The sequence below is a fragment of the Cynoglossus semilaevis genome, chromosome Z, assembly GCF_000523025.1.
Source record: "Cynoglossus semilaevis isolate Cse_v1.0 chromosome Z, Cse_v1.0, whole genome shotgun sequence".
Classification (NCBI taxonomy): domain Eukaryota; kingdom Metazoa; phylum Chordata; class Actinopteri; order Pleuronectiformes; family Cynoglossidae; genus Cynoglossus; species Cynoglossus semilaevis.
The window spans coordinates 20474268-20500804 of NC_024328.1; the positions used below are offsets into that span (position 1 = coordinate 20474268).

General features: G+C 41.2%; 1 protein-coding gene across 7 annotated transcripts in view; it reads left to right on the forward strand.

The window, feature by feature from the left end:
• Positions 1-23301, forward strand: part of pde4d (phosphodiesterase 4D, cAMP-specific) — a 209987-nt gene extending 186686 nt beyond the window's left edge. For all 7 annotated transcript variants that reach the window (XM_025052976.1, XM_008336865.3, XM_017043029.2 and 4 more), the window contains exons 7-15: positions 10408-10501; positions 10618-10793; positions 10888-10986; positions 11083-11247; positions 11436-11535; positions 20856-21010; positions 21133-21255; positions 21780-21962; positions 22045-23301. In XM_025052976.1, the coding sequence (XP_024908744.1) occupies positions 10408-10501; positions 10618-10793; positions 10888-10986; positions 11083-11247; positions 11436-11535; positions 20856-21010; positions 21133-21255; positions 21780-21962; positions 22045-22518 (1569 nt within the window). In that variant the 3' untranslated portion in view covers positions 22519-23301. The remainder of the gene's footprint in view (positions 1-10407; positions 10502-10617; positions 10794-10887; positions 10987-11082; positions 11248-11435; positions 11536-20855; positions 21011-21132; positions 21256-21779; positions 21963-22044) is intronic.
• The last annotated feature ends 3236 nt before the right edge of the window (positions 23302-26537 follow it).

Genomic DNA, 26537 nt, shown 5'->3' on the forward strand with positions numbered 1-26537 from the left:
CTATTTCTACCTTCACACACATCAACCTGTCTGACTCTCTTTTCACCTCTACCACATTTCTTACATATTCTTCCTTTAGGATCACCCCTACTCCATTTCTCTTCCCATCTGAACCATGATAAAACAGTTTGTAGCCTCCTCCAATGTTTCTAGCCTTCCACCTGGTCTCCTGCACAGACAAAATATCTACTCTTCTTCTTTCCATCACATCAGCTATTTCTCTACTTTTCCCTGTCATTGTACCTACATTCAAAGTTCCAAACTTCAGACTAACACTTCTATTCTTCATCTTTTCTCTTTTTCTCCTAACCAAACGCCCTCCTCTTCTTCTCTGTCTCTGACTCTGTCTCTGACCAACAGTAGTCCAATTTCCATCAGTGCCCTGTTGGTCAACGGCACTGTTGGCGGTCGTTGTTAACGTGGGCCTCGACTGATCTGGTATGGAAATCGTTTTATTGATCTGCATATTTGATTTAGCTAAGCGTTTTATGCCGGATGCCCTTCCTGACGCAACCCTCACCATTTATCCGGGCTTGGGACCGGCACTATAAACACGACTTTGTGTACCCTAGTGGCTGGTTTTTACAGTGAAATGATTAGTTCGCAGAAAGTGATTTGTTCGTAGTGAAAGATTAGTACACAGTGAAAGATTAGTTCGCAGTGAAAGATTAGTTCACAGGTAAAGATTAGTTCGCAGAGTGATTTGTTCGCAGTGAGTGATTCGTTTGCAATGAATGATTAGTTCGCAGTGCTCAGAGTGATTAGTTCGCAGTGAGTGATTTGTTTGCAATGAGTGATTAGTTCGCAGTGAAAGATTAGTTCGCAGAGAGTGGTTAGTTCACAGAGAGTGATTTGTGAATGATTCGTGAGTTTAATATGAACAACTCTTTCATATGAGTCGGGAGTCATGAGTCACGAATCTTTCATATGACTAGGGAGTCACGAGTCATGAAAGATTTGTTCATATTGAAGGAATCACTCGTGAACGACACATCACTAAACTAGTGATGGGAACACCGACTCTTTTTATTGATTAGAATCTTTGACTCTCGAACAGTAAAATGAACGAGTCCTGAACGAATCTTGAACTAATCATTTCATTCGGATTACAGCAGGTGGCGCTTTAGCCCTATTGTGGGTGTTGTAAAGAAGGCTGCGGTTCTCCGACACTAAATACTGAAGGCAACATGGTTTGCTTCCACTGGCAAAGTCTACAAAGTACACAAAATGCCATAACCAATTAAAACCATGCGAAAAGCTAAGAAATAAAAACACACCACAATGTGGAGATGAATGAGAGCAAAAGAGACCCGAGCTGTGAAATAAAACGAATCTGCGAGAACGAAGCGAAAGATTAGTTCACAGAGAGTGATTCGTTCACAGCGAAAGATTAGCTCACAGCGAAAGATTAGTTCACAGAGAAAGATTAGTTCACAGAGAGTGATTCGTTTGTAATGAAAGATTAGTTCACAGTGAAAGATTTGTTTGCAGAGTAATTAGTACCTTCTCCCTAATATTTTCTGACTCCTTGTTCCTACACTCATTTTCATTTTCCTCATTCAACAACTCCTGAAAGTATTCCTTCCATCTTCCCAACACACTTTCCTCACTTGTGATTATGTTCTCCTCTCTGCCCTTAATCAGCCTCACCTGTTGCACATCCTTCCCAGCTTGATTTCTCTGTCTCGCCAATCTATACAATTTCTTTTCTCCTTCGTGTCCAAACTCTCGTACAACTCCTCATATGCCTTTTGTTTGGCCTTGGCCACTTCCCTCTTCACCTCCCTGTACTTCAGTCTGTTCTCTTCTGTTCTGTCACTGTCCCATCTCTTCTTCGCTAATCTCTATCTCTGCACACTCTCCTGGATCTCATCATTCCACCACCATGTCTCTTTGTCCTCCTTACTCTGCCCAGAGGACATACCTAGCACCTTCGTACCTGTCTCCCTAAACCCTGCAGCTGTAGTCTCCCAATCATCTGGGAATTCCTCAACATGGCCCAGAACTTCCCGTACTTCATTCCTGAGGTCTTCACAACATTTCTCTTTCCTTAATTTGGACCACTTGATCGTCTGCTCTGTCCTCTTCCTTTTCGTTACCTTCATTGTCATCTTGCACACTACCATTTGATGTTGTTTGGCTACACTCTCGCCTGCCACTACCTTACAGTCTCTAATCTCCCTCAGATTACATCTTCTACATAGAATATAATCTATCTGTGTGGACCTGCCTCCACTCTTGTACATCACCCTATGTTCCTCTTTCTTTTGGAAATATGTGTTTACCACAGCCATTTCCATTCTCTTTACGAAATCTACCATCTTGTACGTCACCCTGCATTCCTCTTTCTTTTGGGAATATGTGTTTACCACAGCCATTTCCATTCTCTTTACGAAATCTACCACTGCCTGTCCTTCCAAGTTTCTCTCCCTAACACCAAACCTACTTTTCACTTCCTCATCTCCTCTGTTCCCTTCCCCTACATGACCATTAAGGTCTGCTCCAATCACCACTCTCTCTCCCCTGGGGATACTTTCTATCATCCAATCCAGCTTATTCCAGAACTTCTCCTTTTCTTCCAACTCACAGTCCACCTGTGGGGCATAACCGCTAACAACATTTATCATCACTCCTTCTATTTCTACCTTCACACACATCAACTTGTCTGACTCTCGTTTCACATCTACCACATTTCTTACATATTCTTCCTTAAGGATCACCCCTACTCCATTTCTCTTCCCATCTGAACCATGATAAAACAGTTTGTAGCCTCCTCCAATGTTTCTAGCCTTGCTGTCCTTCCACCTGGTCTCCTGAACACACAAAATGTCTACTCTTCTTCCCTCCATCACATCAGCTATTTCTCTACTTTTCCCTGTCATTGTACCTACATTCAGAGTTCCAAACTTCAGACCAACACTTCTATTCTTCATCTTTTCTCCTAACCAAATGCCCTCCTCTTCTTCTCTGTCTTTGACCAACAGTAGTCCAATTTCCATCAGTGCCCTGTAGGTCAACAGCACTGTTGGCGGTCGTTGTTAACCCGGGCCTCGACTGATTTGGTATGGAAATCGTTTGAGTGATTTGCATATTTGATTTGGCTAACGTGACGCAACCCTCACCATTTATCCGGGCTTGGGACCGGCACTATAAAACAATGATTTGTGTACCCTAGTGGCTGGTTTAGCCATAGATTAGTTTGCAGAGAGTAATTCGTTTGTAGTGAAAGATTAGTTTACAGTGAAAGATTAGTTCACAGTGAGTGATTAGTTCGCACTTAGTGATTAGTTCGCAGAGTGTGATCTGTGAGTGATTCATGAATAGTTCAATATGAACAAATATTTCATATGACTCGGGAATATCGAGTCATATGAAAGATTTGTTCATTTTGAACGAATCACTCGCGAACGACAAATCACTATACTAGACCGTATTGATGTTTTGGCGCTATTCCAGGCGGATGTTGTTTTGCAAAGGGGAGGTGTTTTGCCTGCATCAATAAAAAGGAGAAATAAAAAGAGTTCTTGACCACGAGAAAATCGACAGCCATTCATCTGAGTCGTCCGTCTGCATCGCACCATATATCTGTGTGTTTGGTGGCACGGCGCAACGTTGCACGAATTATGTTTACACAACCATACTGTAACAATTGTTGTTGAGCATCTTCTAATTGTGATAACAGAGTTAAACGGCATTGTTGGCTCCCAGTGTGCTTCAGTTGTGTGCCATCATGTGTGATGCGCTGTGTGGTTTGGCTTTATAAAATCGGTTCAAGGTCAGTAAGCACAACCAGAAGTAATAAATAAGGCTTACCGGGTTGTAAGGTGCACTGTCGATCAAAGGATTTTAAGTGTGACTTATAGTCTGAAAAATACTTTAATTATAAAGTATAAATCTTAATTTGAGCTTATAAACCACAGGAAAATACACCTGTGAAGTCATAAAGATGTGCAAATCACTGAGAAAAATGCCCCACCTTTTACCATAAATAGTGAAGTTTCTAATATAAAAAATAACCTGGTTATCTGAACAGCAACAAATAAAAGTTGGTCAATGAATAGCAAAAGTTAAAAAGGCATAGCACAAATTTTAGCCAGAAATACAGCAAAAATAACCCAAGGTTACTTAGAATATAAGATAACATGGTTTGTTTGAAATAGCTAAAAGATATTCAAAAACATATATATGTTTTTATATGTTTCATTCATACATTATCCCAACCACTGTAATGTATCTTTAAAAAATGAACAGTGTTTATTAACATCCTGGGGACATTTGGTTATGGCAGTGGTTCTCAGTTATTGTCAGTCATGCCCTCCCTTAGGGACAGAAATGTTATCACGCCCCCACCCCCACGAATTGAAATACTATTGAGAACCTGATAACATGTACAGTATATTTCTTACTGTCACCTAGTTACTGGAGGCATGTTATCATTCAAGCATTACAGCAGTGGTACACTTATGTCCAGTGTGCCATATTCCATTGGAAGCACCTCACGCCCCCCTGGCATCTTACCGCGTCCCCCCAGGGGGCTACTATTTTAAGGCATAAATATATGTTTTGATATTGCTCCTGGTTTATGAACTAGCTTCCTATGCCCAATAATTGCTCTTAATGATTTGTAATGTCTTCCTCCTATACTTCCTTGTACAATGTTTATTGGTTAGCAGATACGTGTCATCTTCAGAGACGGAAGAACATTTACTGAAAACAATAATGGCAATTAGCATGTTCCTGCTAATTGTGTGTGTGTCTTCTCCCTGGATGAATGTGAAATGTGATAGAAGAAATGAACACAGCAGCGATCTGGTAGTGTTGTCGGCTATATACAGCAGGGAGTGGATATTTTTTCTCTTTCTGTCCAAGAACAAATTACACACAAGTCACAGCTATGCTTGGTGTGACACTCTCCAAATTTTACCTTATATTTTGTGTTTGCACCTATTAGGATAACCTAGCAGCGAGTACACGTCAGTGTTTGTTTGTGCGTGCGCGTGTGTGTGTGTGTGATGGAATGTGTTTGTATTTGTTTGTGTATGCTCCTGCTGCGAGTTGCCTGCATGTGTGTGTGTATGTGAGGCCTATGCTGTCCTGCTTGGCTCTGAGTCAATCAAAGCGGCTGGATCTCAGTTAGCCAGAAGCCTCATCTGCTCTAGCATAGCTATAAATTACTCACTGTGCCAGTTTTGTTGTAAAGGTAGGGTGTAAAGTAATCAGAGACAGATTTGGTCCCAATTCATAGAGCTCTGGAAAGTAAGTAGAGACTCGATATTGGACATATAACAGAAGATGTAGTAATGATGGCTTCTTACAGCTGTGGACCTTTAAATAAATAAATAAATATATAAAATGTACCCTCAGGTGCAATTAATTATTAATCAACCCCCTTAATATAATGTGAAATCTGTACATCACATTTCTTTGAATGATTTCACTGACCTAAATTTCAAAGTTGGTTCAGACACTTTGTGGGACAGGATTTTGGTTTTTTTTTGTACAATTAGAATACTGTTTAAAATCATAAAAATAAAATCTAAAATTTTCTAGATATTGAAGCAAGGACATTTTTAATGTACTCATTTTCATCTGTATCAATTAATAGTTCACGGCAGTTAATTGCTTTTATATGATTATTATCAGAATTTAAATCATTGACTTTTGATAGCTGTGAATACATTTTTTGGCAGGATTTTATAATGCTTATAATAATATTGCAATTTTTTTTTCTTCATGTCTATGAAGATTCTCGGTCATCCAGGTCATGGACAAGTTTAAAAAAGTTCTGTTAAGCAACTAGATGTGAAATTTCTAAAAAAAGACATTTCACCTCTCATCCAAGAGGCTTCTTCAGTTCTAACTGGTGGTGGGGAGTACAGCAGATATATAATATAGGTGTGAAAGAACTACTACAGCTCCGCCTGTTGAGTGGGGCCTTGGGGTCAACTGTGAAAGTGTAAACAGTTGTTAAGAGTCTGTTCTTGTTCTGGGTCATTGTGGTCCCCATCAGAACGGTTTCGGTCACCTGCCTCTTTGTTGTGTGAAACTGAGGTGAAGTTTTGGATATTGTTCCTACAGTGCTTTGTATGTGGGTGATAGGTTGTGTCTGAGTGCACCTCCTCTGTTGAGTGATGGTCGACAAAAATGGCCTCTTTTACCCCTCTCTCAAACCATCTGTCTTCCCTGGCCAAAATGTGTACATTGTTGTCCTCAAATGAGTGTGTTTTGTCCTTGAGGTGTATGTGAACTGAGTCATGTCCAGAAGAGTTGGCCCTCCTGTGTTGGGCCATGCGCCTGTGTAGCAGTTGTTTAGTCTCCCCAATGTACAGGTCGGTACACTACTCATTGCACTGAATGACATAAACCACATTGTCCAGCTAGTTTCTTGGAGTCTTGTCTTTGGGATTGAAAGATTCTTGCTATATTTTGATCCGGATCACAGTAATAGCAAAACGTCAAACAAATCCAACACGTCCAACAATAAAGCAAAAAAAAAAAAAAAAACGACTGGAGAAGTATTCAAGGAAATCTCGTACAACAGTTGTTAATACGCAAATCCTCTCAAGAATAACTTCTAAAGTATCATTAGTTGTTTATGCCTATATACCTGTGTGGGGGGAGTGGTTTTCGACTTCCTGGGTGTGTGTTTAAATCTTGTAGGCCAATGGAAGAGAGAGGCTAGGCCTCTTGTGGCCAATGATATTATTGTTCTTGTATCATGTGATGCCTGCAGTCGCCACTATGTGGCACTGCTGTTCCATAATTCAGCAGTGTTGGAAGAACCTTTTGTTGCTGAGTGGGGGGTTATCACAAGGGAAGTTGACGGAGCCATAAAATCCAGTCAACCACAGGTGGTCATGTAGATCAAAAGGAATGGATGTGGTTCCCTGTGAGAAGGTAGGTTGGGAGATCTCCCATTGTTCCCAGGGAGTAAAGGTGTTTTAGAATGTTGGTGTGAAGAGAGTTTGGGGAAATTCTCTTTGAATGTGTGGGGCTATGTGACTGTGTGTGCTCAGGAAAGCCTTTTGGTGTCTTAGCAGCTTCCTGCTGCAGACCCAACCAAATGTGAAAACCACTGAAATCTAACAGGATGAACCAGTTTCTGTCTTAGGGTGTTGCCAGGATTGAAGTGTAAGGGGATCTGGTGTTGGTTAAAGATCCTCCTAAGTTTTTCCGAAACTCCTGAAATGTATGGAATGACAACATTCCCCCTCCTCCTGTTGTCCTCTCTCTTTGTGGGCCTTTTTTTGTTTGTGAATTTTGAGTCTCCCCAAAATCCACAAGGAAAGAGCTCCACTCAGACCAATCATCAGCAACATCAATTCAGTCACTTACAACATTGCCAAACACCTGGCCTCCAACATTTCACTATTGGTTGGCCACACACCTCCACCACCACATAGTCAACTCACAGGATAGTTTACACTTTCACAGTTGACCCCAAGGCCCCAACCAACAGGGCGGAGCTGTAGTAGCTTAATCTTTCACATCTGCTGTACTCCCCACCACCAGTTAGAACTGAAGAAGCCTCTTGGATTAGAGGTGAAACATCTTCTTTTAGAAAATTCACATCCAGTTGCCTAACAGAACTTTTTAAAATGTTTTGCTATGTTTTCTACAATAATATAGGACATATTAAATCAGTCACAAAGCTAATGTTTTCATTAATTCATTCTATTCAATTCAATGTAACAAAAATACTATACTTATCCCCAGGTGAAAAATAAAGGCACACAGAGCAAGAAGTCAAGAAGTCAGAAGTGAATAATAAATATAATGCAAAATAGGAACAAATTATATTATATTAAAAAATTATATTAAAAAATTATTGAAAAAAATTATTTTTTATATTATTTTAATGTAAAAGGTGATAACTGTTGAAAGAAATTACTCTGAAGAAAAATATAAGCAACTGTGAAAATGAAAATGCCTTTTCTCAATTGAATATTTAAAATTATTTCTCATGATAAGGTTTTGAATCTTGTTTTATAGCCTAACAATCAAGGCCTTGATTTGTGATGTCACCATGAATGTTTGTTTGCTACTGAGAACAATACAAATGATTATGTGACTCATTCGTGTACAGCATAATGGGTTTTATTTGTGTATTTACATTATTTCAGCAGTGACTCACACCAACGTGAATATGGAGGTCAAAGCTGACCTCAGTCCTTTTTAGTATTGTTTGATATTGGATGAGGTAACCAGCTTCTTTGTCATGTTGTAAGCAAGGACATTTCATACATTCACTCGTAACAAAGAGTAGTTCCGAGGACAAAGGGGGAATGAGTGGTTTACAAGATTTGTTATATTGTTATTTCTCTGTATTTTTCAATATTCTTTACACTTGTTCTTATTAATACTGTATCATAATAAAATCCTGTGATTCCAGCCAATTGATTCCAGCCAATCAGGCAGCAAGTGACTTCATGTCAGGACCAAACCAAGCCCATGAGGAGCTGTGATGAGCTCACACTTCTTCCACACGTGGCCACTGATTTGCTGCTGTTTGCTGCCACAGAAGCAGGCACTCAGATGGCAGCCGTGTTTGGAGGCTGATTGAAAAAACATTGATGTCTCGTTGCTCTGGGATCTAACTAGCATTTGCGCCATCATCAATTATTCACAACCTCAACAGTGTGTTCCTGTTAGAGACTGTGTGTGGGCATGACATTGTGTGAGGTCATGATATGCTCTCATTAGATCTTGGTGGAACAACATTGACGTTTCTTCTCTCAGAACCTGCTCATCCTCTTGGAAATGACCTGGTGTCTTTGGATATTAACGGGACAGAACCAGGATGTTGCATTTATGGTCAGCATCGCCTTGTTGTTTTACAGTGAACTGAGCTCACAGGATTGTACATGTGGAATTCTTTTCCTGGACAAAGATGAGGATTATTAGTTTTTCCGATGCTTTCCTCAACTAGGCTGTATTTCAGCTTATAAATATACATTCTGTCTTTTTTTTTTTGTCCCATTCTATTGTCTTACCAAAATGCCTGAAGCTAATTATCTTCTATCTGTGTCCTGGGAGTATATAAAGGTAAGATGTGGATCTAAATGGCTGAGTTTACTATTCACTTCTAATAATGGATCTGTATATGGATTTGATTGAAAAAGCTTTGCTGCTTGTGTGACTATTTAGAAGCCATGTATTATAGATGATAAACTGGTCGAGGAGATGATGCTGCACTGTAGACAAAATGATGGAGTGATGACCATATTCCACACAGGGACATATTTAATTAGAAAAGTTACATTTTTAAAATCAATTTATTTTAATTTAAATATCAAATGCCTGGGATCCTTTGGAGTGTGTTGTTGATAGATTTGACAAACTTCCCTTGTTCTTTTCACTTATGACAGAGCCATTATTCGTTTAGAATGAAAGGTGTTTAGAGTACACTATGATGCTTCAATGTATGCAGAATTGTGACTAGATGTCTGAATGTGCTGGACAGAAAAACATGGTAAATTTCAAAATAATTCCATGTCTAAAACATGTAAAAATAATTTGTGATTCAACAGTACCTGTGTTTTTTTTTTTGCGCCCTACACCATGTCAATCAGTTGACCTTTCCAATCAAAAGACAAAGCTAAATTTGGCTTTGCTATAACAATTAGGTACAAGTCTATGAGGAGAGAAGGAGGTGAAGGAGAGGAAGTTAAGAGAGTGGAGTGTTGCAAGAAATACAGAGATGGAAAAGAAAACACTATGGAAAACTTGGGTTAAAAAATACATTCATTATCTCAGACAGCAGGTCTCTGAATAACTGTGTTGACTTCTTGTTGACAAGTTTCTGTTTTTCTATCGCCACCCTAGTCAAAACGAATAACATTCTATTTACCCTGTTGTAAGCAAGGTCTAAGCATTAGATGTCAAGGAAAACCTATGTTTCAAGAACCAGATACATGTATTCTAAAATGATTCTCAAGTCTTCAAAATAATTTATTCATTCAATATTGCTTAGTGTTGTCAAAAAGACACAAGTTGAGCAATAAATATTCCTCAGGAAGTCGATCATTTTAGAAAATTGTGGCTGCTTTGCATCACATGCTTTATCTTGGGAGGTTTTTCTCCAAAAACTGAATTTTTCAGAATCTCAATTCTTTCATTCATAAGATGATAAAACATCCATCGTTTACTGAATGAATAAGGCAGTCCACATCCTTCTGTGGCTCTATATCACCTAATCTGAAGATCAACTGTTTATCCACTAACCTGTCTATCTTCCATATTTATTATTTTACAAAATTACGTCTTAATCATTTGTGCAGTTTAGTGTAATGGGAAGGCATTTTTTGTATTAGTGCTGTACATTGAAAATGTTATCCTAGTTTCCACTTTGACAGCCAGTAAACAACTAACTTACTAATCATTCCTGTGTCCGTGTTTCTTCTGTAGTTCAAGAGGATGTTGAACAGGGAGCTGACCCACCTATCAGAGATGAGTCGCTCTGGAAACCAGGTGTCTGAGTTCATCTCAAGCACCTTCTTGGGTGAGCATTGATGGGAACAGTTCAGGTCAATTGCACTAGGCTGTTAAAAAACAAATGACCATCACAAAAATTGTCCTCACATTAACTTTCTACAACTGTTCCTTGTATGTGACCAGACAAGCAACATGAGGTGGAGCTGCCGTCGCCTCACATGCAGAAGGAGAAGGAGAAGAAGAACAAACCCATGTCTCAGATCAGTGGGGTGAAAAAGCTGCAACACTCCTCAAGCCTCTCAAACTCTAATATCCCTCGCTTTGGTGTTAAAACAGAGACAGAGAATGAGTTGGCTAAGGTGTGTTCATGTGTCCTACGTGAGTGTAAAGAATGAAATTCAGGCGGGGGGGAGGGTATTTACAACTGCAACTGTGTCTTTTGTTGTTTTGCAGGAATTGGAGCATGTGAATAAATGGGGCCTTAATGTCTTTAAAATCTCAGAGTTCTCTGGGAACCAGCCGTTAACAGTCATGATGTACACGATATTCCAGGTGACGATCTTTTCAACTCTTCATCTTATCCCCTGTTGCTCCTCCTGACAATCCAACAATGTCTTTGGCCTTGTTCTTTTAATGTGCTGTTTACAGGAGAGGGATTTGTTAAAAACATTTAAAATTCCACTAGACACCTTTATAACATACCTGATGACCTTAGAAGACCATTACCATGCCGACGTGGCCTACCACAACAACATCCATGCTGCTGACGTCACCCAGTCAACTCACGTGCTGCTGTCCACCCCTGCCCTGGAGGTGAGGTGCACATGCACACACGCACATGTGCACTCACACACATGCATCTACTCTTCCACAATCAGCTTCAAACTCTTAAATTGGAGTTTATTAATGACTCTTTGTTGCCCGGATGATTTTTTTGATCCTTCAATCATTGCCGTCTATTCCTCCTCTCTGGGATGGATTATGTCTGTTTGTTTTTTTAGGCTGTGTTCACTGACCTCGAAATCTTAGCTGCCATCTTCGCTAGTGCAATCCATGACGTGGACCATCCTGGAGTCTCCAATCAGTTCCTCATCAACACCAGTGAGTCTAAATACAGCACCATCTTAACAGCTACTGTATGTCAGCGGCTCGTCTTTGCCTCTGGTGTCTATTCACAATCAGTCACAAACTGAAACCCGGTGTGATATCACACACATACTATAACTTCTTTCTACATCAGTAGCACACACACAAACAATGTAACATATTGCAGGGACTCAGCCTTTCTAAAAATATTTTTTTAATGCCCAAAGTGGATGGGAATAATGTTCAGTCTGCATCCAACCATCACACGTGCTACATTTTTCTATCTGGTCTCAGAGGCACGTGTGTTTTGAGTGAGATGTTGTGGATTTAACATATGAATTCAAACAGAAGGACTTCAAAAAGGAGATCGACGGAGTCCTTTATGGGACTGTGTTCCTGTAACACAACATTATTCAGGCTGAAATCTTCTAAGAAAATAATGAACATGAACATGAACATGAACTGACGGCCCAATCCCTGGACAACCACACTGGCTATGGGGACATGGAATGTCACCTCACAGGGGGGAAAAGAGCCTGAGCTCGTGTGGGAGGTTGAGCGATACCGATTGGATATAATTGGGCTCACCTCCACGCACACTCTGGGCTCTGGGACCCAACTCCTTGAGAGAGGTTGGACTCTGTTCTACTCCGGAGTTGCTCGTGGTGAGAGGCGGCGTGCTGGCGTAGGCTTACTTATAGCTCCCCAGCTTGCCAGTCGTGTGTTGGAGTTCTGCCCACTGAGCAAGAGTGTCGCTTCCCTGCGCCTTCGGGTCAGGGATAGGTGTCTCACTGTTGTTTCGGCCTACAGTGAATAGCAGTGTAGAATACCCGGCCTTCTTGCAGGCACTGGGAGGGGTATTGGACAGTGCTCCTCCCAGGGATACCATCGTCCTGTTGGGGGACTTCAACACCCACATGGGCAGCGACAGTGACACCTGGAGGGGCGTGATTGGGAAGAACAGCCTCCCCGACCTAAATCCGAGTGGTGTTTTGTTATTGGACTTCTGTGCTAGTCACAGTTTGTCCATAACAAACACCATGTTCAAACATAAGGGCGTCCATCAGTGCACTTGGCACCAGGACCCCCTAGGCCGGAGGTCAATGATTGACTTTGTAGTTGTGTCATCTGACATCCGGCTGTATGTATTGGACACTAGGGTGAAGAGAGAGGCTGAGCTGTCAACTGATCACCACCTGGTGGTGAGTTGGCTCCGCTTACAGGGGGCAAAGCTGGAGAGACCTGGCAGGCCCAAATGTATCGTGAGGGTCTGTTGGGAACGTCTGGCGGAATCCCCGGTGAGGGGGGCCTTCAACTCCCACTTCCGGGAGAGCTTTGAACAGGTCCCGAGGGAGGCTGGAGACATCGAGTCTGAGTGTACTATGTTCTCCACTTCCATTGTTGGCGTGGCTGTCTGAAGCTGAGGCCGTAAGGTCTCCAGTGCCTGTCGTGGTGGCAATTCCCGAACCCGGTGGTGGACACCGGAGATAGGGGAAGTCGTCAAGCTTAAGAAGGAGTCCTACCGAACCTGGTTGGTTCGTGGGACTACTGAGGCAGTCGACAGGTACGGGCAGGCCAAGCGGACTGCGGCTCGGGTAGTCACAGAAGCAAAAACTCGGGTCCGGGAAAAGTTCGGGGAGGCCATGGAGGAGGACTACCGTTCAGCCTCGAAAAATTCTGGCAAACCATCCAGTGCCTGAGGAAGGGGAAGCAGTATCCCACCACTGCTGTTCACAGCGTGGAGGGGGATCTGGAGGAGGGGCTGTTGACCTCAACTAAGCATGTCGTCGGGATGTGGAAGGAATATTTCGAGGATCCCCTCAATCCCATTGACACGCCTTCCGCGGAGGGAGCTAAGACTCAAAAATACGCCGGGGGTGGATGAGATGAATGAATGAATAATTCTTCAAAGACCACACTGCAGCCAGGTGGAATTTGTTTTCAGTACAAACAGACGTAACGTATAACATATAGCATAAGACTGGGGGCACAGATTGAGACATTAGGGATATGCAAACTCACAGCTCCGACATCAAGCAATTCTCAATTCGTGATCTATGATTATCTGCTGCAGTTCAGAAGTTGTATGGCAGCGGGGATAAAGCTGTTTTTAAAACTTGTTGTTCTGGTGGCAATTGTCCTGTAGCGCCTTCCGGAGGGCAGAAGCTGAAATGTATAGTGTGCAGGGTGAGTGGGGTCCGAGATGATTGTGGGCTCTACATACAGTTCTTTTATGGTGTAGTGAATCCAGGGATGGGAGGGGGCTGCCAATGATTTTTGATATTCTGTTGATTATGCGCTGCAGTTTCTTCCGGTAGAGTCTATCAAGNNTGAACCAGACTGTGATGGATGAGGTTAGAATGCTTTCAACAATGGCTGTGTAGAACCGGACCAGTAGATGAGGTTTCACTCTGAACTTCTTGAGCTGTCGGAGGTGGAAGAGTCTTTGCTGGGCTTTTTTGTGGATGTGATCTGCATTTGTTTTCCATTTGAGGTCATTGCTTATGTGAGTGCCGAGGAGTTTGACAGAGTCAGTGATGGAGATGGGTTCACCTGGGTACACAGGAGTTTTGAGAGATGGCTGGGGTCTGAGGTCGACAATGAGCTGTTTTGTTTTTGCTGTGTGTCTGTAAGGTGAAGGCTATGGTCTGTGCACCAGGTCATAGTTTGGTTGATCTGTGCACGGTATTCAGATTCTTGGTTGTTGGTGATGAGTCCTATGATGGTTGTGTCGTCTGCGTATTTATTTATGTTGACAGATCCATGGTGTGTTTTGAGTTGGTTAGTGTAGATAGAGAAGAGCCAGGGAGAAAGAAAGCAACCTTGTGGAGTGCCCGTACTGAGGGACAGAGGGAGGATATGTTGTGGCAGATGCATGGGTTGATTTCCATGTCCAGTAATGTGTCGAGCAGTATGGCTGGTTTTATGGTGTTGAAGGCAGAGCTGAAATCCATGAATAGTATGCGTGCGTATGTGTTGGCAGACTCCAGGTGGTTCAGAGTGTGGTGGATTTCCAGGTTTACGGTGTCCTCGACAGATCGATTAGCTTTGTAGATCCGCCCTGAGTACCTCGAGTCTCTGGATGCTGTGGGGCTGTCGGTTGACACGTCTCGGCAGCATCGGGTGGCAGTCCAGGACAGTACCCCTGGACTGGCAGACTGGGGTGGTGGTGCCTCTTTTCAAAAAGGGGGACCGGAGGGTGTGTTCTAACTATCAGGGGATTACACTCCTATTCCAGGGTACTGTAGAGGAGAATCCGGCCGATAGTCGAACCTCGGATTTAAGAGGAACAATGCGGTTTTTGTCCTGGTCATGGAACACTGGACCAGTTCTATACCCTCCACAGGGTGCTTGAGGGTTCATGGGAGTATGCCCAACCGGTCCACATGTGTTTTGTGGGCATGGAAAAGGCTTTCAACCGTGTCCCTTGTGGTATTCTGTGTGGGGTGCTCCGAGAGTATGGGGTCGGGAGCCCTCTTCTAAGGGCTGTCCGGTCCCTATACGATCGGAGTAGGAGCTTGGTTCGCATTGCCAGCAGTAAGTCGGAGCTGTTCCCGGTGCATGTTGGACTACGGCAGGGCTCCCCTTTGTCACCTCACAAGTGTTGGGTAGGGTCCAGTTTGGGAGCCATCGGATTTCATCTCTGCTTTTTGCAGATGATGTTGTCTTGTTGGCTTCTTCGAGCCAGACCTGCAACATGCACTGGGGCGGTTTGCAGTCGAATGTAAAGCCGCTGGGATGAGAATTATCACCTCTAAGTCCGAGGCCATGGTTCTTGACCAGAAAAATGTGGTTTCCACCCTCTGGGTTAAGGAGGAAGTCCTGCCTCAGGTGGAGGAGTTTAAGTGTCTTGGGGTCTTGTTCACGAGTGACGGTAGGATGGAACGTGAGATTGACAGGCGGATTGGTGCAGCGGTCGCTGTAATGGTCCATTGTGGTGGAGAAGGAGCTGAGCCGAAAGGCAAAGCTCTCAATTTACCGGTCGATCTACGTTCCTACCCTCACCTATGATCATGAGCTCTGGGTCATGACCGAAAGAACGGGATCCCGAATACAAGCGGTTGAAATGAGCTTTCTCCGCACGGTGGCAAAGCGCTCCCTTAGAGATAGGATGAGCTCTGTCACACGGGAGGAGGTCGAAGTAGAGCCACTGCTCCTCCACATCGAGAGGAGTCAGCTGAGGTGGCTTGGGCATATACATCGCATGCCCCCCGGACGCCTCCCTCGGGAGGTGCTCGGGTCCTGTCCCTCTGGGAGGAGACCTAGGGGAAGACCTAGGACACGCTGGAGCGACTAAGTCGCACGGCTGGCCTGGGAGCACCTTAGGGTCCCCCCAGAAGAGCTGGAGGAAGTGTCGAGGGAGAGGGAAGTCTGGGTGTCCCTGCTCAGACTGTTGCCCTCGCGACCCGGCCCCGGATAAGTGGTTGATGATGGATGGATAGATGGATGGCAAGTGATTGGTAGATATACAGTATGGTTTCCAGGAGACAGAAATAATGCAAAAACAAAATTATATATATACATATACAGTGAAATCTCGAGATACGAGCAAAATCCGTTCTAGCTCGTAACTCGAGGTGCTCGTATCTCGAATCATTTTTCCCCATAAGAAATAACAGAAAAAAAAAAGTATCTGTTCTGTCCCTCTAAAAAACTCATTAGTGCTTATAACAATGGAGAAAAAAAATGTTTTTAATTGCTAAAGGGACATGGGGAAAAATTGAACGTTTCTTGTGACTAAACCGGAGACAAGAAAGGTAGCGCTGCTGCTAACGATAACAGGGCCACAGGCCATAGAAGTATTTAACACGTTTGTCTTTGACAGTCCTGATGATAGTGAAAAGTTGGATGTAGTGCTTAGTAAATTTGACACACACAGCAGTCGGAGGACGTGATGATAAGCTGCATGCGCTGTGGCTTACGGCACATGCCTAAACAGTGTCCATTGTTTGGTAAGCAATGCTCCAGTTGCCAAGGCAAGAAACACTTTGCTAAACAATGCTTTTCCAAGGCAAAAGAGGGGAAGAGAGGAAAAACTGTAAACTTAGTGGAGAAGCCTGATCTCAGTGACACGTTCTTTGTTGGTATGGTGAAAGTGAACAAATAAACAATCCAGACAATGTAATTGATGTCACTAGAGAAGATAAATGAATAGCTCCCCTAATGATAAATGGGACTGTAGTCAACACGAGATTGGACACTAGTGCGAAAGCAAAACTCATAAGCATGTGTGATATAAAGGCAATGAAAAATAAGCCACAAATAAAAAGGAAAGATTCTGGACTGAAAGACTACAATGGGCGTCCAATTAAATGTTTGGGCACATGCAGGTTAAGTGTTGCAGTAAAAGGGAAAGTGCTCTACCTCTTTTTTGTTGTGAATGAGGGACTTGAATCACTTCTGGGTGACAGAGCCTGTGAAGAACTGGGGCTTGTGAAAAGAGTGTATCGCATCATACCAACCATAAACCCAGTAAATTACTCTATGGAAACAAAAGTTCAGAACTTTTCAGATGTTTTCCAGGGTTTTGGTGTTTTGCCCTTCACATACAAAATACAGTTGAAAGAAGGTTATCCACCAGTTGTGCATGCAGCACATTGAGTTCCTGCTCCACTGAGAGACGGCCTAAAGAAAGAAATTGACAGAATGATCATGCTAGGGGTGATCAAAAAAGTCAATGAGCCAACAGACTGGGTCAACTCAATGGTCGTCACAAAGAAAAAGAATCGAGAGTTTAGAATATATTAGACTCTAAATACCTAAATGAGAGCATAAAATGTGAACATTATCAAATACCCACACTCGGAGAGGTCATCAGTGAAATGTCAGGTGCCTGCTACATTACGAAGCTTGATGCCTCACATAGCTTCTGGCAGCTGAAACTGGATGAAAGCAGTGCACGTATTCTCAGAAGGATTTTAAAAAACATGGGGTTGTAAGAAAGAACGAATCCGAGCCTCTTGGTGGTGTCGTTCCTAATTGATCAACTGGAAGGGCACGGAAGGCACCATGAATACAACTTATACATTGTTACCTAAGTACGATTTATCACATAAATACGTGAAAAGTTATCACGAAATAACGTGATAGTTATCACGAAATAACATGAAACTTATCACGTAATTACGTTAAACTTATCACGAAATAACATGAATCTTATCACGTAATTACGTGGTACTGAGACAGGTTATTTTTCTTAGTGTGGCAGCAATACGCTTTCGTAGATTTCTGTAGCCATTCTTTTAATAATCCTAATGAGCCTTGAGGTATACGCACAGGAAGCACAACTGCCTGTGCTTAGCCTAAGGTTTCTCGTGAGCACAAGAAAGTATCTCGTGCTCAGGAGAAACGTAAAAATATAGTATATAAGGATTCCTGTGATATAAAATAAAATGTGATTTTAATTATGCTTATGAGTTCTTACCTTCGAGACAGACGATACAATAATGGCTAATGGTGGCATGTGCGGAGGAGGAGTGAGGAAGGGAGGGAAGAGAGTTGGCCCGTACGTAGACCCTTGAATCCGTACCCTACCTTGCATGTACACTATGTAACTTACATAAACTTAGAATTAACTTAACTTCTGTGAGATGGCGTGGGATGCTCCAAGTGCTCAGCCACCTAGCGTTGGCGTCTGTAAGCATGCTTATATCTCAAATCTTTACTCGTATCTAGAAGCAAAAATTTACTCAAAAGCTTGCTTGTATCTTGAGGTTCCACAGTATATATATATATACTGTACATAGACGAACACAGAACCAAAAGACCTACTTACAACCCGGATGGACCAATTATATATATATATATATATATAAAGATTATGGCATGCCGTTCAGGAAATTAATCTTTGAATACATATACAAAAAGTCTGAATATATATACAAAAATCCTGAATATATATACAAGAAACCGGAATATATATACAAAAATATGAAGCGTATTTGACCACACTGTTGGTACCGGTGCGCAACTATGCCTGCTACCACCGATCAGGCGGCACAGGAGATCCCCATAAAACAGCCCCTGCATATGTCATGGTTAAATTTGTAATACAAGTATTACAAAATAAAACAGTGAATGCTGTGTAATAGAAAATGTAATAAATACGTTAAAGAGAATAAGAAAGTCATAAAATTGTTAACTAAGCTAAGCTCACTGAATCAGTGGGGGATTCAGAGTAACGTAATGATAATTTAAGAGTGATAAAAATTGTTATAATTCGTTATAAATACTTGTTGGGAAATATATTATTTCTATATGTTATTATTTGATAATGCTTACCATTGTGCTGACGATCATTATGAACGTCTCCCAGAAAGGAAAAGAGCAACAGTAATGCAAACAGTGATTTATGTTAACTTTTGTTTGAAGATATTTTGTTTGATAGCTGTCATATGACTTAGTGTACTGTGTTGTCTTTAAAACAATGATTTGTTCACAGGTTCCTTGTCGACGTACTGAAAATGTGTTGTTCTGTACCGGATTGCTCATTCTTTCTTCCGCGTTGCGAGTGAAGTATGGTCTGTAAAAAAAAAAAAAAAGAAAGAAAGAAAAAAAGAGAGTTCGAAAAGGGGAGAAGTGAAGCAGCGAAAAAGAATAATAGTGATGTGTCGTTCGCTAGTGATTCGTTCAAAATGAACGAATCTTTCTAATTACTATGCAAACTAATCATTCACTGTGAACTAATCTTTCATTGCAAACTAATCACTGTGAACTAATCTTTCGCTGTTAACTAATATTTCCCCGTGAACTAACCTTTCGTTGTGAACTAATCTTTTGCTGTGAACGAATCATTCTCTGTGAACTAATCTTTCGCCGTGAACTAATCTTTTGCTGTGAACTAATCGCTATGAACGGATCATTCTCTGTGAACTAATCTTTCGCCGTGAACTAATCTTTTGCTGTGAACTAATCGCTATGAACGGATCATTCTCTGTGAACTAATCTTTCGCCGTGAACTAATCTTTTGCTGTGAACTAATCGCTATGAACGGATCATTCTCTGTGAACTAATCTTTCGCCGTGAACTAATTTTTTGCTGTGAACTAATCACTATGAACGATTCACTCTCTGTGAACTTTCGCCTCGTTCTCGCAGATTCGTTTCATTTGTCGTGAAAGAGCTCGGGTCTTTTTTGCTCTCATTCATCTTCACATTGTGGTGTGTTTTTATTTCTTAGCTTTTCACATGGTTTTAATTACTTGTGGCATTTGTGTGCTTTGTAGACTTTGTCAGCGGAAGCAAACCATGTTGCCTTATTTAGTGTCGGAGAACCGCAGCCTTCTTTACAACGCCCACAATAGGGCTAAAGCGCCACCTGCTGTAAAACGAATGAAATGATTAGTTCAAGATTCGCTCACGACTCGTTCATTTTTCTGTTCGAGAGTCAAAGATTCGAATCAATAAAAGAGTCGGTCTTCCCATCACTAGTGAATAAATAAAGACATTTATATCGAAGCAGCTTGCCTCGCATTCCTGTTATTTTTTAAAATATTTTTTTACGCCCCGCTACGTGGGCACAAAATACAGGAGCCCTGCCCACGGTGGTAGCAGGCGTAGCTCCGCCCCGATAAGGGTGGTGTAGTCAAATACACTTCGAATTTCTGTATATACAGTATATTCAGACTGTGCAGAAAGTCTGAATATTTGACTGTAACATAGGTGTAGTTGATGAGAGAGTGGATGAACCATGTCTGCTGTTACTGACTCACTCATGGTTGGAGGTGTTTCAAATATACAGTATTTCTTTTTTTGTACTTGAAAAAAAAATGTCACAGTTTGTACAACCACTGTTTGTCATTCCGAACATTACTGTACAAAATGTGTGCAGCACAAAAACAAAAACAACAAGGCACTCTTTGATGCACTTACCACTCAAAATGTGCTGTCTAGTTCCCATAAAGCCAAATTAGGAATCCTTGCAGTAAGGTGAGTGTGAGTCATCCTAGTTAGGAGACACCAGTCTGATACTCTGTCAGGCTCAGTGAAACAGGCAGGATCCCCTTTCTGCTTTCCTGTACTCTGATCCAAAGTGGCTACGACTAATGCATCTTAATGGAAAATCTAAATACAGCAAGAGGACCTTCAGATGATCCTCAATGGGGAAACCTCTCAGCAGCTGTTTTCTGCTGCAGGATGGAGTCACTCAATAGTTGTTTTTTTTTACTATTATTATTATTCCCTGACAATAAATGTGCTAAAGTTTATTTCTTTGGTGCATAATTTTTTTTCTTTATATTCCACATTTTTCTTTTATACATATTGTGCTTTGGTATTTTTTGGGAGTGCTTGTAAGTTTGCCAATTTTAACCAATATTGTTTTTGTATTCCTTGCAGATTCTGAGCTAGCGTTGATGTATAATGACTCATCTGTTTTGGAGAACCACCATTTAGCAGTCGGTTTCAAGCTCCTGCAGGAGGAGAACTGTGACATCTTCCAAAACCTGACCAAAAAACAAAGACAATCACTACGGAAAATGGTCATTGATATTGTAAGTCTTTGTTCAGAGCAAAAAATAAATAAAGCTTTTATTTAATATTTTAATTTTATTTATTTGTATTAGTATTGTGTTTGAGTGGTAGAATTTTAATGACCATAATATTTTATTTTCAGGTGCTTGCAACAGACATGTCAAAGCACATGAATCTACTGGCTGATCTGAAGACTATGGTAGAAACCAAGAAGGTGACCAGCTCTGGTGTCTTGCTGCTGGACAACTATTCTGACAGGATACAGGTTTGGATTTATTTGCAGACACAACTATCACAGTGTATGTAATTATCCATAGAAGTTCAGTCTACATTATTTGGCCGTTGGTTCTTAAGTACGTCCAGGTTGACTTTCCTGAAGCACCTTGGATTCTTCATATAATATTTAACTTTCGGTCACACATACTATAGGTAGATCATTTTGTCGGTCACCTGACAGCAAAATCAACCTTTTTTTAAAAAAAAAAATCAGGATCACATTCCCTTCAATATAGTCAGTGTTTTGTTTTATTCATTAAATGGAGAAAATATTTGTTTCCAAATTACTTGGGTCCAAAAGATTTCAGGTTCCCAGGCACCACTGAGGTGCTCTGAGCATGGCACCGTCTCCACACACCGTGCTGACTTTAGTGATGGGTTGAAAGCAGAGGTCACATTTTGTTGTTTGTGCAGTGGTGTGCAGTTTCACAATGACAAACAATAATATTGTAGTTCTGGTGATTGACCAGGCCGCAGTGTGTTTTATTTCCAGTTGTTGTTTTCTATTTTCAGGTTCTCCAGAACATGGTTCACTGTGCGGACCTGAGCAACCCCACCAAACCTCTGCAGCTGTACTGTCAGTGGACGGACCGCATCATGGAGGAGTTCTACAGCCAGGGTGATCGAGAGAGGGAGAGAGGCATGGAGATCAGCCCCATGTGTGACAAACACAATGCCTCAGTAGAAAAGAGCCAGGTAACACACATACACACAAAACCGCTGTGAACATATACAAAGAGAAATCTAAATGTCCTTCATTTATTCCTGTATCTCGTAGGTCGGTTTCATCGATTATATCGTTCACCCTTTGTGGGAGACGTGGGCTGACCTGGTCCATCCAGATGCCCAAGACATCCTGGACACATTGGAAGACAACAGGGAGTGGTACCAAAGTACCATCCCCCAAAGTCCTTCTCCAGCACTGGATGAGCCTGAGGACAGCACTCGGCCACCTGGCGGGGACAAGTTCCAGTTTGAGCTCACCCTGGAAGAGGACGGCGAGTCGGACACTGAGAAAGACAGTGGCAGTCAGCCAGAGGAGGAAGACGAGGAGGAAGAGGACAACAGCTGTACTGATTCTAAAACACTCTGTACGCAGGACTCTGAATCAACAGAGATCCCTTTGGACGAACAGGTGGTGGAGGAGGAGGAGGAGGTAGCGAAGAATCAGGAGGAGGTACCCTGCCTACAACCGTGCGTGTTGGAGGACGTAGCAGAGGTGGAGGACAACAAGAAATCCTCTGACACATAGCAGTGTATGGACAGCACCTGACTAACTGTTCTTCTTAGTAATGACAGATTATTTATAGAATATTTTGTTGAGTCTGCCTGTGTTTTTTTATACAACTTTGTTTATGGTTCTAAAGAATTTGCTGCTGTCCACCTTGGTCACTCTCTCATTTTTAGCTTCATTCAGACACACCCACTAGTACTTCTTCAAGTTTTTTTGCACTCAGGAAACCTTCTTTCATCCACCTCTGTACTGAAAGTGGTGTGTCTTTAGTTCAACTCTCCACCTCCACTGTAGGACATGGACAGTCTGCTCCGTAATGTTACATTTTGTCTCATGCTCTTATTTCAAGCTTTGCCTCAGCCTTGCCAGAAAGTATAGAAGTGATTTTTATTAGGTGTCCATCCCCAACAGAGACGATTACTGACATGCGTCAGCAGAAATTCCCCTCATGGTTGGGTAATTTTCTTTACACTATACAATAGAAATCAGGATGCTTTGCTTTTCTGGTAAAACTTCTGTTTGGATGTTGCAGAAATTAAAGCTGCAACACAATGGACTTCTCCAGTCTGGTAGTCTTCCTTAAAAAAAAAAAAACACCCTGACAGACACTAAGCTCAAACCCAAACAGGCATCAATGCAGTTTTTAGACCTCTTTATTTTTATGGAACTGTATGTAACTATCCAATGTTTGTATGTTTGTTTCATGCATTATCTATCCATCCATTTTCATCCACTTATCCATTACCGGGTCCCGGGGCAGCAGTTGCCACCCAAATCATTGCACCGTACCAACCCCCCTAAACCTTCCTGCAGGTGGTGAGTCCACTGGAACGTACCAACCGCCCTAACCGGGATTCGAACTTGCCCAGGAGGTGAATCCTGGGGTTCCACACCAATGACAGAGACATTGCTTCTGGGCCAAAGCACCACTTTCTTGCATTACACTCTTTAAAATGATTTAGGGAGACATGAGTGACACATATTCACATATTGTGTAGGAGTTGACAACTGGCGTGCATCAGGAGTGTTTAAACATGCTCTAAAATCATTATGTTACTACTCCCATGCCATTATACTCATATTTGGTTTGTCCTGTGAGTTCAAATGCAGAATTTGAAAGAAACCCTAATCTAAACCATGTGCTTTAACTTGTCTTTACTGGATACATGTGATTATGTGGCTGAAGCCTTTCGATTTCTTATTATCATTGCCTGCAGTTCTTTTGAGCACATTTTGAGACAATGCAATGCTTTGTAGATGATACAAAAAGACACTAAATTAGTGCTCCAGGATAACAGAAGTTAAAAAATAACAATAGACAGTGGGTGGAAACCAAGGATATAAAATTTTTTACTGACTTGCTTCGGTTTTCGCCTTGCACATTTAACACACATGAGCTGTCCCATCTTCGGCCAATTGATTGATTTTTGTTCCACGGCAACATTATAACCATGGCTGTCTTTGTTTTTCAACAGGACAATCAATCTGCTTTATCAAGTAGTCATCAGATAAGACTTTCCTCCACATACAGTAGACACTGTAATGCACTGATAGTATACTCATATATCCACATATATATAACATATTTTTCACTTTAAACTGACCAACTCTGCATACTTAGGTTTGAATAATGCTGTCTTACACCTTGGCCAAGAGTCTCTCTCTCTCACGTACTCTCTCTTCCTTTTTTAATGTTTTCCCTTTGCACCATATGCTATTATTTATTGGTATATTTTATATTTGTTGGATGGATTTTTGCAATATAAAGGTGATACAGTGAATATTTGACTGTAGCATAGACAACAGTACAGGCTTGCCAGTTACAATACTCAAATATACTTCTTTCTGTGTACATAAAATATAAAAAAACCCACAAAAGAAAAAAAAAAACACTTGAAGATCTGCACACTGCTTTTTTTTATGTTTTAATTATGTTTCATTTTCAGACTTTTTATTTATCTTTTTTGTGCCAAGTTTATTTTTCTTTCTTCTTTTTTCATCCTCACCCAATGCCCTTACCTATAATAAGATTTTCTGGTTTTATCGCTGTTTACAGACATATATTTATTATGCTGTATATAATATATAATTATTAATGTTATTACTATCATAATGTCGTTTGTGGTAAATGGTTGATTCTTATCATCCCTTTTGGTGATGGTGTGGCTGTATTATGTACCTCTTGTTGAGAGAATGTTTATTACACATGAGCTTAGATGTAAAAAAAAAATCCATCAACATGTTACTTATCTGAGAACTAACTCAGTAAAGAGAGAGGGAAAGCCAAATTGTTTTTTAAAAAAGAAACTGTTCCTTGGCCCATGGGCTCTGCCTTAAATTCAAGGGATGTAATTTACTCAAGCTTATTATTTCTTTGATTTTTTCTAGTTGCATTGCTGCATTGGTAATTCTGTTGGCTCAGGTTAGCCTGATCTCCTGTTGTGAAAAAGTTGCCTTTAATTTTTTTTTTAAAGAGCCAAATTAACTTTAACAAGTTCATTGAGGAGAAAATTCTTGGGAGCGCACGGGTTGTAGAGATACAGGTCAACGCCGAGTCGTAGATTTACTACCTGGGTCTTGTGTGGCCTAAAGCTGGATGTCGAAAGAGTCACATTTGCTGTAGACGTGGTCTGATCAACTCACACTTGCTTTAAACGCTGCCACTATCCACTCAAAGATGTAACTCAGCATGTTGGGTGGAAACAGCATGGATGTCTTCTTTGGGTCTTCAGGGGGTTACTCCATTTGTTGTTTACATCCATCCGGTTGCTTCGCAGCTGGAAACTCAGAACGTGGCACTATGGGAGTGTGCAGTTGGTCCTGGACCATGGCCCATGAAGCACAGAGGCTTTCAGACACATCTGCATGTTCAGCCACTGCTGCATTAAATTACGGCTAGAACACTGGCAGTGTGTTGCCTATCTATGCTTGGCCCACACTACCACTCACATTACTTGCAATAGTCAAAAACCACTGACTTGAGTATATTTCTGTAGTATAGAAAACGGTAGGGAAGTTGGGGTACTCGGGTTGGGGTTGTGCGACATCCGTGTACTAGGATGAAGACTCTTATTTTGACACACATACTGTAGATTCTGTACAGCCCTGGACCAATGGAAACAGTGGGTTTTTTTCTCATTCTGTGTTCTATTTTTATGGTATGAAAGGAAAACACAAACTGTAACTTAAAAAAAGGTCTTCGGGACAATTATTTTTGTGTTATGCCTTTAGAATGCCAACTTGTCTGGAAGTCTCACAGGATAATTACAATGTTATTTTAATGGATTCCTTGTTAATCACAGTCTATTGGATAGCACTGTAGATCATACAACTTTATGTAAAAAAATAAAATAATGAAAAAAAAGTTTTTATATGCAATGAATTAAATAAAAGCATGGGTTGATTCTGCCTACTCACATATTATGTTTGTCATTATTATGGATGCTTGTTCATATTCCAGGCTTACTGTATTTGACATGGTAAACTTCTTTAATGCTTTATTTTATGGTAATATGTTGAGAAGGTATCAGAAGAATGTCCTTAACATTTTTTTTAATTTATTATCCCTACTCAGATTTCAGCCTTTTCCAGTATACTTGCAACTTTGATTGAACTTACTTTGATTTTGATGGCTGTGCTGACAAAATGTAAACATGAAAGCAAGTCTTTAACACTAGATAACTACCTTATCTACAGAATCATCAATAGTACATGAAACCATGTATAAATATATATTTCAGAATAACCTTTGTAGCCTTACAAGTACATGATGCAACTAATTATTTTTGGATTTACTCTGATTTTCCAAATGCAATCAATATTTATTCATGCTTAAAAATATGTTGTTTGCTGAAAATTCATAATTTGTAACCAAAGTAACAAATAGTTTATCTATTAACGTTTAATTTTTAATGGATATAGCATCATCTAGTGGACTCAGAGAAAAAGAGATAAGGTGGATGCAGTGAGGCAGGACATGCAGATAGTTGGAGTCAGAGTAGAGGATGCAGAGAACAGGGATGCAGAGAGAAAATGTT